General features: G+C 41.8%; 1 protein-coding gene across 1 annotated transcript; it reads right to left on the bottom strand.

The window, feature by feature from the left end:
* Window positions 1–380: 380 nt before the first annotated feature.
* Window positions 381–2,503, bottom strand: LOC115729723 (pentatricopeptide repeat-containing protein At4g21065). The gene has a single exon (XM_030660353.2). It carries the CDS (start codon window positions 2,310–2,312, stop codon window positions 438–440), a length of 1,875 nt encoding a protein of 624 aa, XP_030516213.1. The 5' UTR covers window positions 2,313–2,503; the 3' UTR covers window positions 381–437.
* Between the last annotated feature and the right edge of the window lie 11,398 nt (window positions 2,504–13,901).

Here is a 13,901-nt window from a genome sequence, read left to right as displayed (position 1 = left end):
TGAATAAAAGCGAGTTAAAAAGTGGGTCAAAGACCCATATTAACACCTCTATGAAACCAACAAAATGAACCAATGAAAGGAACTCTGAGAAAGTTCAAGCCAAATATGACAAGTATCAATTGCACTAGGACGGAAAAGAGCTTGAATGTTTTAGTTGCACATTAACCAATCAAAAACTCAATCATGGAACGTATGCTGCTGGGTCAAGCGTCAATATATCAATTTAACATTGCTGGTACTACAGAAGCTATGTACCATCGTTTTTCTTTCAGATTTGCTGCTGTGTTTCATTACCACCACTAGTTAGACGAGTAAAAAGGGAGATAAGATAGAGCTAACTGCAACTTGCTTTTTGTCCGTCACATTTATTTCATCAAGTGTTGGGCAAATAACTTTTGTTGTATAGGTAAGACATATCCAAATAATGATTCCGAATATTACCAATACTCCTTACAAGAACAAGCGCCACCCCTAAAATGATGAAATCGACTACGATCCCTCACAACAATCTCCCTATCGTAAATCTTCGAAATCAGTTTGATTGCCAAATGACAATCTGCACATATCCTCAAATTCTTCATGACCGTAATAGGAGTACCTGGTCCAGTGTTGATGAGCATGAATGCCACCGCAATCTTCTCGCTGTGATAAGACAAAGCATTCTCCTTTTCCTCCTCCTCTATATCCACGAAGACGTTTAAGGTTTGAGGGACGTAACCTTCCAATTTTAGCAACTGTGTGATCTCCGCTAGCTTCAAATATATTGCCTCACTCTGAGGATGAGATTTATCGCCCATAGTAAATTCATGAACCTTATTTCCCAACTCAACAAGGCTATGCCCGGGAGCTTTCCTGACTCCTTCGCTTGCCATTTCCTTCCTCACTTTTTGCACATCAGACCAACGACGCTCCAAAGCATAGAGATTTGAGAGCAGCACATAGTCCCCACTGTGCTTAGGCTCTAACTGCAAGATTTCAGCTCTTGCAGCCTCTGCCAAAGCCAAATGCCCATGTATTGTGCATGCCGCCAATAAGATCCTCCAAATTACGGCATTGGGTTGCAACTCCATATCCTGTATGAATGTGCGTGCTCGCTCAACCAAACCTGCTCGACCCAATAAATCAACCATGCAACCATAGTGTTCAATCCTAGGCACAACATGGAATTCCTCTTTCATCCGCTTGAAGTATTCAAAACCCTTGTCAACCAACCCACAGTGGCTACAAGCATACAAGACTCCGACGAAAGTGATCTCCGTTGGCACCAATCCTTCTCTTTCCAATTCGCTGAAAAGCTCAAGTGCTTCTTTACCAAATCCATTAACTGCCAACCCAGCAATTAAACACGTCCATGATACCACATTCTTCTCATGCATCTCGTTGAACAATCTTTGCGCCTCCCTTATGCTGCCACATTTTGCATAGAGGTCCAAAAGGGTGTTATTAACATGCAAATTCTTAGTCAGACCCACCTTTGTCATATACACATGTATCCTCCGGCCCAATGCCAAAGCCCCAAGTTCAGCACAAGCAGTGATCAAGCTGACCATGGTAAACCCATCCGGCTCAATGAACTCCAACTCCATATCTCTGTAAAGTGTCAAAGCCTCATTAGGTCTCCCATTTAGAGCAAACCCTTTAATGACAGTATTCCAAGCCACAAGATCTCTTTCAGGCATTAATACAAACATCTTGTGCGCGCTCTCCGAATCACCACTCGAAGCATACATATGAACCAAAGCGTTCTGGACGTAGATCAACGACTCGAACCCATTTTTTATACAACCAGAATGTACCTGCTCACCTTCCTTCACGTCCGTTGACTTAGCAATGGCTTTCAGAAGAAACGGGTAAGTGTGCGTGTCTGGTTCGACACCAGACGCACGCATACTGCGGTACAACTGGGTCGCCGGCCTCGGATACTCGCTCTCAGCGAAGCCTCTGATCATGGTGTTCCAAGCGAAAATACTGGGGCATCGAATTTGATCAAACACCTGGTGGGCATAGCCCATGGGCCCAGAGAGACGCACGATCTTGAGGACGAGGTGCTTCCCGAGGTCTGGGTCGGCGAGCGGAGCACCGTGTCGAATGCAGAACGCGTGTATCTGCTTCACCTCGCATATGGAGGAGGCGCAGGATTGAAAGAGCGTGATGCATTGGTCGGTAATGGAAGGTTTGGGAGTCTCCGAACATGGCGGCGAGGTGGCAGTCAAGGAACAGTAAGACCTGGTTGTTGGGTGAGAACGTGAGGTTGGTGGTGAAGACAATGCAGAATAAAGGAGGCTCAGAGACGAGGGACGCTTAGAGCGCATGAGATCATGCTCGTCGCATCGGCTATAACTGAGCGATTTGCCACTGTACGCTCTCAGTTTCGGTTTGTTCTCGATCTTCCGTTTTGTTACAACTCCTTGACACGGGAAATTCTTGCCGGAATGCACGACCGCTCAAGCGATGCATCCTAACCGTTGATTATGTGAGAGTTCATATGAGCTTTCACGGCCGTGATCAATGATTATGATAAACATCATTCGCTCCACTCAAATCCAAATATATTGTTCAGGGTTGTTCTTCTTTCTATTATTCCAAAGTTTGCACGTAATCTCGAGTCCATTTCTAGTTAAAATATATTTTGTAGAGCATAAGATTTTATGTGTAATTTTAAATGAATATACTATTTTTATGTGTGCATACATACATACATACATACATACATACATTATAGGTGGGGAATAGTATTTGGGTGATGTGGCGCGCATGGCAACACTTCGGTTTTGGAAATCAACTTCTCGCCAAAAATTGATTTTTCTACTTCTGCTTTTAAGTAAAAGTTGATTCTTCTATTTTTGGAGAGAAGTATTTTTTTTTTTCTTACTTTTTCAAGTGGTTCCAAAACTACTTCTGAAGTACAAAAATGCTACAAAAGTAGAAAAATGAAGTTGTGTAATCAAATAGATTTATGTTCCAAAAATTACGTTATCAAACAGATTTATGTTCCAAAAGCACTTTTGGAGCAGAAATTCTGCTCTAGAAGTGTCATCATGTGCGTCCTTCCCAAATTTTTTTTCATGCTTTTCTCTTCTTCTTCTTTTCATTTTGGTGTAGAGCTAGTAGGTGAATTCTTTTTTTTAAATTTTTTTTTTATACTAGAGATGGTGAATGATTTTTCAAGATTGTGTTTTGTCAATTTTGGTCAAAAGATTTATCAAATAATTGATCGTGATTGGTTATGCAAAAGAACTTAAAAATTATTATTGTGTGGCACTATTGTGTGGCACTCTTAATTCTTAGTTGGATATCTATAAATATCACAACTTAGGGTGTATTTAATTTAACCAAAAATGACGCTATATGCATGGTAGGTGATTATAACACAAAAAAAAAAAAATCCTTCTTTTTAATCAACTTCGATTTTTCAAATTCAAAAAGAAAAGAAAAGCAATATACGCGAAAATCAATTTTGTAGTTGGAGAGACATTATAATTAATTCTTTAATTTCTCGTTTGTTGCCATGTCGCGTACATTGCCCCAGCTCTGTAACATCCTCATATTCGACCCTATTCAGGATGTAATGAAATGACGATTTTAATATATGCACTGTTGTTGACATCCGATTTTTAATCAATTTTTGCTTAATTTTATTTTCTAAAATTCACCAAAAATTCATAAAAAATCAAAAAATCAAAAAATCAAGTTTGGTAGCCTTGGCCAAGCATAAGGAACCAATTTTGAACAAAAAATAATTTTTGATATTTTTCACATTTTTTAATATTTTCGGAAAATAGAAAAATACTAGAAAATTTATAAAAAATACTTCTCGAGGTCACAAAAATACAGAAAAATGTCCAATATTTTTATTTTAATTCCCTCTCCTTATTGGCCTCAATAAAAATCAAAAATTGAATTCAATTTTAGGTGTTCCTTCATAACACTAAAGATTGAATTTGCATAGAAAATACAAATTGAGTCTTTTCATTTGCAATTTTTGCACATTTTAAGTCTAGACATTCAATTGCAGTCCTTTCAAGCTTTAATTTGATCAATTGCACCTTCGATTGCGCGAATTGCACGAATTGGGCAAGAACTTCCAAAATTTTTGCAATTTAGTCCCTCAACTTGCCAATTTTTGAAATTACTTTTAATTGAGGGACTTTTGTGGCAAAATTGGACTGTCACCCTAGGTTTTCATACATTCCAAATTGATTGGCAGGGGTGTCTTGGTCCAATTTAATCAATTAGGCGTCCAATTGAAGTTTTCCCCAAATTGGGAATTTAGAAAAATTTGGGGTTTTTGCAGAAATTGGTGAGAACTCTTGGGAAAAACCACATTTCTAAATAATATTGAGGCCCTTAAGTGCAATTTTGAAGTTTAATTGTGAAAATTCCCTACCAATTTTGATTAATTTTGAAAATACACTGCCTGAACCGGTTCAGCCGGGTCGGATCGGTCAAATCGGTCCAAATAGTGTCGTCTTCCCCAATTTATGCACACGAGTTGCAGGTTTGATAGGCGGATTTCATTGAACAAATTGAAGGCCAATTCAACCCTAATTGGATCAATTGACGTGGGGCTTTTGTTCCTCGGGTCAAGAGGAGTCGATTGCCACCGGTGGCACGGCCAATGGCCGGCGGAGCACGGCGAACGAAGCGGTCAAAGTCCCGGCGCTTGAAAAAGTCAACATTCACCAGATCGTGTCAAATTCGCGCTCGTTTGTGATTGATTGAGGGTCTAACGAACGTAGACGGAATCACAATCGATTCTGTCACCGTCCGGCGACCATTCAGCACATGCTAAGGCACGAGGAAGGCTCGGACAGCTCGGACCCGTGCGCGCGTAATTTCAAAATTGGGTATAAAAGGATAGGAAGATTCGAGAGCTAAAAGGAGAGGCTCATTGTGCTCGCTCAAGCAAATGAATAGAGAGAGAAAGAGAGAGAAAGCTAGAGAGAGAGAGATTCGCGCGACGCCCTAGCTCAAGTTTCGGACGAAGGTTACGCAACTTCGGTCCGGCCAATCTAAGCCAAATCAGGCCATCGGACCACCACCAGAAGCTTGCCCGCACTTCCGTAAGACGATCACAACAGCTCATTTGGCTTGAGACCTCCCGAAGCGGTGAGTCGAGTCTTCAATTTCTCTCTTGTGCTACCATGGCATCCTCATGTTCTGAGCATGATTATTGAAATTATCATGTGCCTTTTGATGCTTGAACTTCACCGACCACGATTGCATTCTATCCTTGCATCGATTTTCCCTAAATCGCTCGAGTCGAACCTCCAACATCGTTCGGTCCGGTCGAACATTGGTCGAGCTATTCAAGCCACTGTGAGCTCAATCAGAGCTTGAGGTAAGTCTCCTAAACCTCCTATTATGCTCGTGTATGTGTTAATTACTCCGATTTGCTCTGAATCTGCATGTTCAAACTCCAAGTTGATGCTCTGTGCGTAGTTCATAACTCACGATCTGCTCGGTGAAGTTGCTTGATTTTTGGATATGTTGGTCTAGAGGTCCGTGCAAGTCGATTGGCGCCGGTTTGAGGTCATTTCGGCGAGATCTCACCGTTAGATCTCGCCGGAGAAGCCTCGGCCGTCCATTGCATCGTCGCGAGGTTGAAGACGATGAGCCGAGGTGGCGGTCAATAAGTAAAAAATGCTTAGGTGTCGCGAGTTCATTGGTCCAGGGTGTCGCCCGGTCGGCTCGCCCGTTGGCGCGAGCGAGCCGATTCGGCCTTGATCCAACGGCTGAGGAAATTAGATAGGTTTGATTCTCAGCCGTTGGATCGTCTTTTTGTATTTTCAAAAATTAGTTTTATTATATAGAAAATATAATAATGCGAAAGTGACACCATTTCACTTAGTAGGCGTGTGTCGTCGTTTAGGGCAAACAGGGAATGAACGGCTCAGAACGAGTCTAGATTAGATCGTGGCCGTTCAAGGTTTTAATTGATGCGGCGCCGTTTTATGTAGTGAGGTCGAAGCACTGTCGTTTTAGTCTTAGGAGGAACGGATAGTCCAGATTAAGTCCAGAATCAATCGTGGCTGTTCGAAGTATTGGTTGATGCGGCGTCGTTTTAGTCATAGGCGAGCCAACGGTTGAGATTAGATTTAGGATTGAATCGTGACGTTTGTTCAAAGGCTTGATGCGGCGTCGTTTTGAATAGTTGGAACAGATGCGGCGTCGTTTTGGTTTAATGAGCACGGACGGCCGAGATTAATCCCAAAGTTGATCTCACTCGTCCATTCTTTTTGTATATATTCGAATATTAGGAAAATGAATTCTAAAATTCAAAAAAATCTAATAAATAGAAACGGTACCGTTTAATGCTCGAGCGACTTGCGAGTGGTCTGAACCAGGTTGACCGGTCGTTGACCGGTTTGACCTGGTCCAGAATATTAATAAAAAAATTAATAAAATTTCTAAAAAATAAAAATAAAAATTGCCAAAATTCATAGAAAATTCATAAAAATTCCCAGATTTTCCCAAAAAAATTTCTAAAAAATGTTTAGGTCGATTCGGGACTCTCATAGTCTGGATCGAGAATTTTCGAGGCTTCGAGGGTTGATTCATATCTATCCGGAAAATTCCCATTTTTTTAGAAAATAAATAAAAAATCCAAAAAAATTAGAAAAATTAGAAAAATTCTAAAAAATCACAAAAAATCACAAAAAATGGGAAATGGCCACATTCAACTGGTCAGACCCCAATTTTGTGATTTTCGGGTCCCAACCCCCAAAAAATGACCTTTCTACCCATCTAGGCCTTCCGCCTCAAATTTTCCCCAAACCATCCAGACACCCGAATAAGTCTTTCCATGGGCCGATAAGGCCATATTAGACATGATGTGCATATTTTGATGGATTGATTGATTTGTTTACTTTGATTGCGCATTAAATTTCATGATTGTGACCATTAGGGTAGAAAATTCCCTTTTGCATGATACCTTAGATCGTTAGAACCTACCTCACCCAAAAATTTCGTTTGCATGAATTATTAGGTTAGAAAATCACTCAACCTCGGTAACCGAAAGGGTGTCGATGTAAATCTTGGCGTAACTAAGTCCCCGGACCCAAATCTCCGGTTCTCGTAGAATCGAACGGTTTCTCCCGACCGCTTGGTAGGGTTCTCGATCATACCCTCCAATAATTGATCGGTGGCGACTCCATATGCATGTACACTATACACATGCCACCCGACCACACAAAGGTCGACCCCAATATTTGATAAAAATTTCCTCGACATCGTGATTCGAGTAATGGGTCTTGGGAGAGACCCGCGTTCCTAAAGATTCGCCGTCAACTGGATCTAAAAGGATCGGCTCGTTAACCCTCGCCCGAAGAAGGGTCGCGACAGACCGGCGACTCCGCTGGGGACGAATGGTTACCAAACCATTAAGAGGACTTAAGCCGATAAAAATGTTGAGTATTTTCTAACCTCGTTTTCTGCAGATGCTCTTGAAGGTGAGGTACGTCCACTAACGAAAAGTGTTAAATGTTGATGCGGATGGGAATTATAAGGGGTGACGTCTTTGTTAACCCTTTTAATGCAGATATGGTGTTTCGGGTTGTGTGTTTATTTATGCTCATATTGAAGCGGTGTTTGAATATAAACTGTTGTGCATATCTTGCATATTTTGAGGATCACGACACTGCATACACAAGCGCCTAAACCCGAGCTGCGAAATCACCCTTTAGGTCGCCTTAAATAGGGATTGGTATGCGAAGCTCTTGTGTTTGATTGCACTGGGGTTGACCATATTTAATCCCGCTCGCTATGCGAAATTGATGATCCTACCCACTTGTTGTTTGATTGCGTTTGTGGGCGGCTCATCGATTCGTATAGTGGGAACCTTTTTAGGTCTACACCCGAGCCTTTTTGATTTCTTTAGAGTTGAACCTCACTTGTCTCATGCGCATGTGAATGGAAGGTTGGTATACCTAAAACCAAAAATAAAAAAAAAGAGTAACATCGGTTGGTAAGGCTTTTTATCCTCTTTATTTTGAACTTGTAAATTTAATCCACGTATAACATGCATTCTCACGAGCATATCATGAAAATTGTAAGATCGTTTAAGTGATTGGGGTTGAAGGTCAATTTTCCCTTTTTTGGATATATGATGCCCCAAGGTTGTACTGGTGTCCCCGATGTGTTTACATGGGAGCGGAGATTGGCTATCCTCTATGAAGGGACTCACCATCTAAAACGCAGATCGGTTTTCATCTAGGAAGCAACTCACCGTCCGAAAGGGAGGTTCACCCTTGTAACAAAGCGGTTTCACCTATTTAAAAGAGATTGGCTATCCTCTATGAAGGGACTCACCATCTAAAACGCAGATCGGTTTTCATCTAGGAAGCTACTCACCGTCTGAAAGGGAGGTTCACCCTTGTACCAAAGGGGTTTCACCTATTTAAAAGAGATTGGCTATCCTCTATGCATGGACTCACCATCTAAAACGCAGATCGGTTTTCATCTAGGAAGCTACTCACCGTTCGAAAGGGAGGTTCACCCTTGTAACAAAGGGGTTTCACCTATTTAAAAGAAATTGGCTATCCTCTATGACGGGACTCACCATCTAAAACGCAGATCGGTTTTCATCTAGGAAGCTACTCACCGTTCGAAAGGGAGGTTCACCCTTGTAACAAAGGGGTTTCACCTATTTAAAAGAGATTGGCTATCTTCTATGAAGGGACTCACCATCTAAAACGCAGATCGGTTTTCATCTAGGAAGCTACTCACCGTCCGAAAGGGAGGTTCACCCTTGTAACAAAGGGGTTTCACCTATTTAAAAGAGATTGGCTATCCTCTATGCAGGGACTCACCATCTAAAACGCAGATCGGTTTTCATCTAGGAAGCTACTCACCGTCTGAAAGGGAGGTTCACCCTTGTAACAAAGAGGTTTCACCTATTTAAAAGAAATTGGCTATCCTCTATGAAGGAACTCACCATCTAAAACGCAGATCGGTTTTCATCTAGGAAGCTACTCACCGTCTGAAAGGGAGGTTCACCCTTGTAACAAAGGGGTTTCACCTATTTAAAAGAGATTGGCTATCCTCTATGAAGGGACTCACCATCTAAAACGCAGATCGGTTTTCATCTAGGAAGCTACTCATCGTTCGAAAGGGAGGTTCACCCTTGTAACAAAGGGGTTTCACCTATTTAAAAGAAATTGGCTATCCTCTATAAGGGACTCACCATCTAAAACGCAGATCGGTTTTCATCTAGGAAGCTACTCACCGTCTGAAAGGGAGGTTCACCCTTGTAACAAAGGGGTTTCACCTATTTAAAAGAGATTGGCTATCCTCTATGTAGGGATTCACCATCTAAAACGCAGATCGGTTTTCATCTAGGAAGCTACTCACCGTCTAAAAGGGAGGTTCACCCTTGTAACAAAGGGGTTTCACCTATTTAAAAGAAATTGGCTATCCTCTATGTAGGGACTCACCATCTAAAACGCAGATCGGTTTTCATCTAGGAAGCTACTCACCGTCTAAAAGGGAAGTTCACCCTTATAACAAAGGGGTTTCACCTATTTAAAAGAGATTGGCTATCCTCTATGAAGGGACTCACCATCTAAAACGCAGATCGATTTTCATCTAGGAAGCTACTCATCGTTCGAAAGGGAGGTTCACCCTTGTAACAAAGGGGTTTCACCTATTTAAAAGAGATTGGCTATCCTCTATGAAGGGACTCACCATCTAAAACGCAGATCGGTTTTCATCTAGGAAGCTACTCACCGTCTGAAAGGGAGGTTCACCCTTGTAAAAAAGGGGTTTCACCTATTTAAAAGAAATTGGCTATCCTCTATGAAGGGACTCACCATCTAAAACGCAGATCGGTTTTCATCTAGGAAGCTACTCACCGTCTGAAAGGGAGGTTCACCCTTGTAACAAAGGGGTTTCACCTATTTAAAAGAGATTGGCTATCCTCTATGTAGGGATTCACCATCTAAAACGCAGATCGGTTTTCATCTAGGAAGCTACTCACCGTCTAAAAGGGAGGTTCACCCTTGTGACAAAGGGGTTTCACCTATTTAAAAGAGAATGGCTATCCTCTATGTAGGGACTCATATCTAAAACGCAGATCGGTTTTCATCTAGGAAGCTACTCACCGTCCGAAAGGGAGGTTCACCCTTATAACAAAGGGGTTTCACCTATTTAAAAGAGATTGGCTATCCTCTATGAAGGGACTCACCATCTAAAACGCAGATCGGTTTTCATCTAGGAAACTACTCACCGTCTGAAAAGGAGGTTCACCCTTGTAACAAAGGGGTTTCACCTATTTAAAAGAGAATGGCTATCCTCTATGCATGGACTCACCATCTAAAACGCAGATCGGTTTTCATCTAGGAAGCTACTCACCGTCTGAAAGGGAGGTTCACCCTTGTAACAAAGGGGTTTCACCTATTTAAAAGAGATTGGCTATCCTCTATGAAGGGACTCACCATCTAAAATACAGATCGGTTTTCATCTAGGAAGCTACTCACCGTCTGAAAGGGAGGTTCACCCTTGTAACAAAAGGGTTTCACCTATGAGAGGGTGCCATCCGAGGACCTAGATTTACTAGTGTACCTACGTAAGCTCAAACCCTATTTTCAAATTTTCAAAGGAGAGGGTGCCATCCGAGGACCTAGGTTTACTAGTGTACCTACAGAAGCTCATACCCGATTTCAAATTTTCAAAGGAGAGGGGTGCCATCCGAGGACCTAGGTTTACTAGTGTGCCTACGTAAGCTCAAACCCAATTTCAAATTTTCAAAGGAGAGGGTGCTATCCGAGGACCTAGGTTTACTAGTGTCCCTACAGTAGCTCAAACCCTATTTCAAATTTTCAAGAAGAGGGTGCCATCTGAGGATCTAGGTTTACTAGTGTACCTACAGAAGCTCAAACCCTATTTCAAATTTTCAAAGAGGAGGGTGCCATTGTTGACACCTGATTTTTTAATCAATTTTCCTTTAGTTTTTATTTTCCAAAAATTCCCAAAAATTCACAAAAATCAAAAAATTAAAAAATCAACATTGGAAGGCTTGGCCAAGCATAAGGAACCAATTTGGAACCAAAAAATAATTTTTCGTATTTTTTACATTTTTTAATATTTTCGAAAGATAGGAAAATATTAGAAAATTCATAAAAAATACTTTTCGAGATCGCAAAAATACACACAAATGCCCAATATTTTTCTTTTAATTCCCTTTTAATATTGACCTCAAGAAAAATCAAAAATTGAGTTCAATTTTAGGTGTTTCTTCACAACGCCCAAGGTTGAATTTTCATAAAAAATACCAATTGAGTCTTTTTATTTGCAATTTTTGCACATTTAGAGTTTAGACATTCAATTGCAGTCCCTTTGAACTTCAATTTGATCAATTGCACCCTCAATTGCACGAATTGCACGAATTAGACAAGAATCCCCAAATTATTTGCAATTTAGTCCCTCAATTGGCCGCTTTTTGAAATTACTTTTAATTGAGGGACTATCTTGATAAAATTGGACTGTCCCCCTATGTTTTCATGCATTATAAATCGATTGGAATGGGTTTCGTGGTCCAATTTGATCGAATTGGTCTTCAATTGAACTTTTCCCCAAATTGGGAATTTTGAAAAATTTGGGGGTTTTGTATAAATTGATGGGAAATTTTGGGCAAAACCACTTTTTTAGATAATATTCAGGGTCCTAAGTCCAATTTTGAGGTTTAATTGCAAAAATTCCCGGTCAATTTGGATTAATTTTGAAAATTGTGCAAGAATTACTTTTGAACCGGTTCGGACCGGTTTGATCACCGGTCGGACCGGTCGAACCGGTCCGGAACGATGCTTCATCTTCTTCGCGAGGCCCGCGTATGTGAACAGTACGAGGGTGGTTTTTGATGAGCAAATTGATCGGGCAATCGGCGGTAATCGAACCGTTTAATCCGTGCGTTTTGTTCCTCGTGTGATTATGCGTCGATTGGATCCAATTTTGAAGAAAATGGCCGCCGGAGGAGCTCCGGCGAGCAGCTCAAAATCTCGGTGGCGCAAAAGTCAATGTTTCCAATTCGGTATGCAAATTGTGCTCGTTTAAGGCTCAATGGAGACTTGACGGCTTTGGACGGATTGTCAACCAACTCCGTCACCGTCCGGCGAGCCAAAAGCCACGTGACGGCACGTGAACAGGCTCGGCGAACTCCTCCCCGACGCGCGCATTTTCAAAATTGGTATAAAAGGGAGGAAGCTTCGCGAATTAAGGGAGAAGAGGTTCATTCGTGCTCGTCCGATGAATGAATAGAGAGAGAAAGCGAGAGAGTTAGAGAGAGACGCTCTCGGGCGACGTCTTCGCCGGAGTTCGGCTCAGAATCATGCGACTTCGGCCCGGCGAATCCAGGCCAAATAGACGCGGCGGATCATCACCGGAAGTCCACCCGAGCGAGGGAGAATCGATCGCATCAGCTTAATCGTCTTCAAGCTCCCTAGATTGGTGAGTCGAGCTTCCAACTTCTCCACTGTGCATCAATGGTATCGCACCGATTCACGCACGATTCTTGCAATTTTTGTGTGCGTTTTTGTCCTTGTGCATTGCTGACCACTATCGCACCTTCGTTTTGCATCGATTCCTCTCAAAACCCTCGAGTCGAACCTCCTACTCATCGCGGTCTGGTCGGACTTCGGCCGGACAAATCTGCAACGGCGGGTTCGATCCCGAACCCGAGGTAAGTGTTCTGAACTCACCTTGAATGATTCCGAAGCTTAGATTTAATTGTTATGCTCTGTGTGATGTGATTGAGTGCTGAGAAATCGATACTGTGAAAGCTTGATTAGTCGTGATTTAGTGGATGAAATGCTCTGATTCTTGGATATGCGAATCTAGGGTTTGAAACGAGTCGAATAGCGTTGGTTTCATGACATTCCGGCGAGATCTCGCCGGTGGAACGTCGGCCGTTCGTGTAGTCGTCATCGTGAGGAAGAAGATGATGACGTGGCTGGTCAGCGCGGTCAAAGGTCCGACGTGTCGAAGTCCGATTGGGCCGGCTCACGTCCTAGTCGGCTCGGCCGTTGGCGCGAGCGAGCCGACTCGGACTCGATCGGACGGCCGAGATAAATCAAGAAGTTTGATTCTCGGCCGTTGGATCATTGTTTTGTATTTTCGTTTATTAGCTTATATTAGATAGAAAATAGAATAATTCAAAAGCGGCGTCGTTTTAGGCTTTATATAGAATGAACGGCTCGGATTTAGTTTTAGGTTTAATCCCGGCCGTTCAGAGTACTAAGTGGAGCGGCGTCGTTTCACGCGTTAAATCCGAAGTGTCGTCGTTTCGTGCATTAGAGTAGTGAACGGCTCGGATCGAGCCCTAGTGTTTAATCTTGGCCGTCCGTTCAATGTCGGATGCGGCGTCGTTTTTGCAGGCGGAGCAGATGCGGCGTCGTTTAGGTTTTAATGATCTTGAACGGCCGAGATCAATCTCGAAGTTGATCTCACCCGTCCGTTCCTTTTTTGATATATTCGAATATTAGAATTTAGTTTAGGAATTCAAAAAAAATATAGAAAAATAGGGACGGCGTCGTTTTAGTGTTGAGCGAGTGGTTCGTGGGCGGTCGGACCGGGTTGACCCGGTCCGGTTTAATAATAAAAAAATAATAAAAAATAAAAAGAAATTTCCAAAAATCCAAAAAATTGCGAAAATAGTTAGAAAATTCATAAAAATTCCCAGATTTTCACAAAATTTTTTTTAAAAATTCCTCGATCGATTCGGGACTCATAAAGTCTGGATCGAAAATTTCGAGACTTCAAGGGTCGATTAATTTCGATTCGGAAAATTCCTAATATTTTTAGAAAAATAAATAAAATTCCAGAAAATAAAAAAAATTAGAAAAATTCCATAAAATCATAAAAAATAGGAAATGGCCACATTCAACTGGCCAACCCGAAATTTTGTGATT

The sequence above is a fragment of the Rhodamnia argentea genome, chromosome 3 (genome assembly GCF_020921035.1).
Source record: "Rhodamnia argentea isolate NSW1041297 chromosome 3, ASM2092103v1, whole genome shotgun sequence".
Taxonomy (NCBI): domain Eukaryota; kingdom Viridiplantae; phylum Streptophyta; class Magnoliopsida; order Myrtales; family Myrtaceae; genus Rhodamnia; species Rhodamnia argentea.
This window is presented reverse-complemented; position numbering and strand designations above follow the sequence as displayed.

Bases quoted from the DNA above. Each gene is read 5' to 3' on its own strand.
- LOC115729723 (XM_030660353.2), bottom strand. From the start codon at position 2,312: ATGCGCTCTAAGCGTCCCTCGTCTCTGAGCCTCCTTTATTCTGCATTG.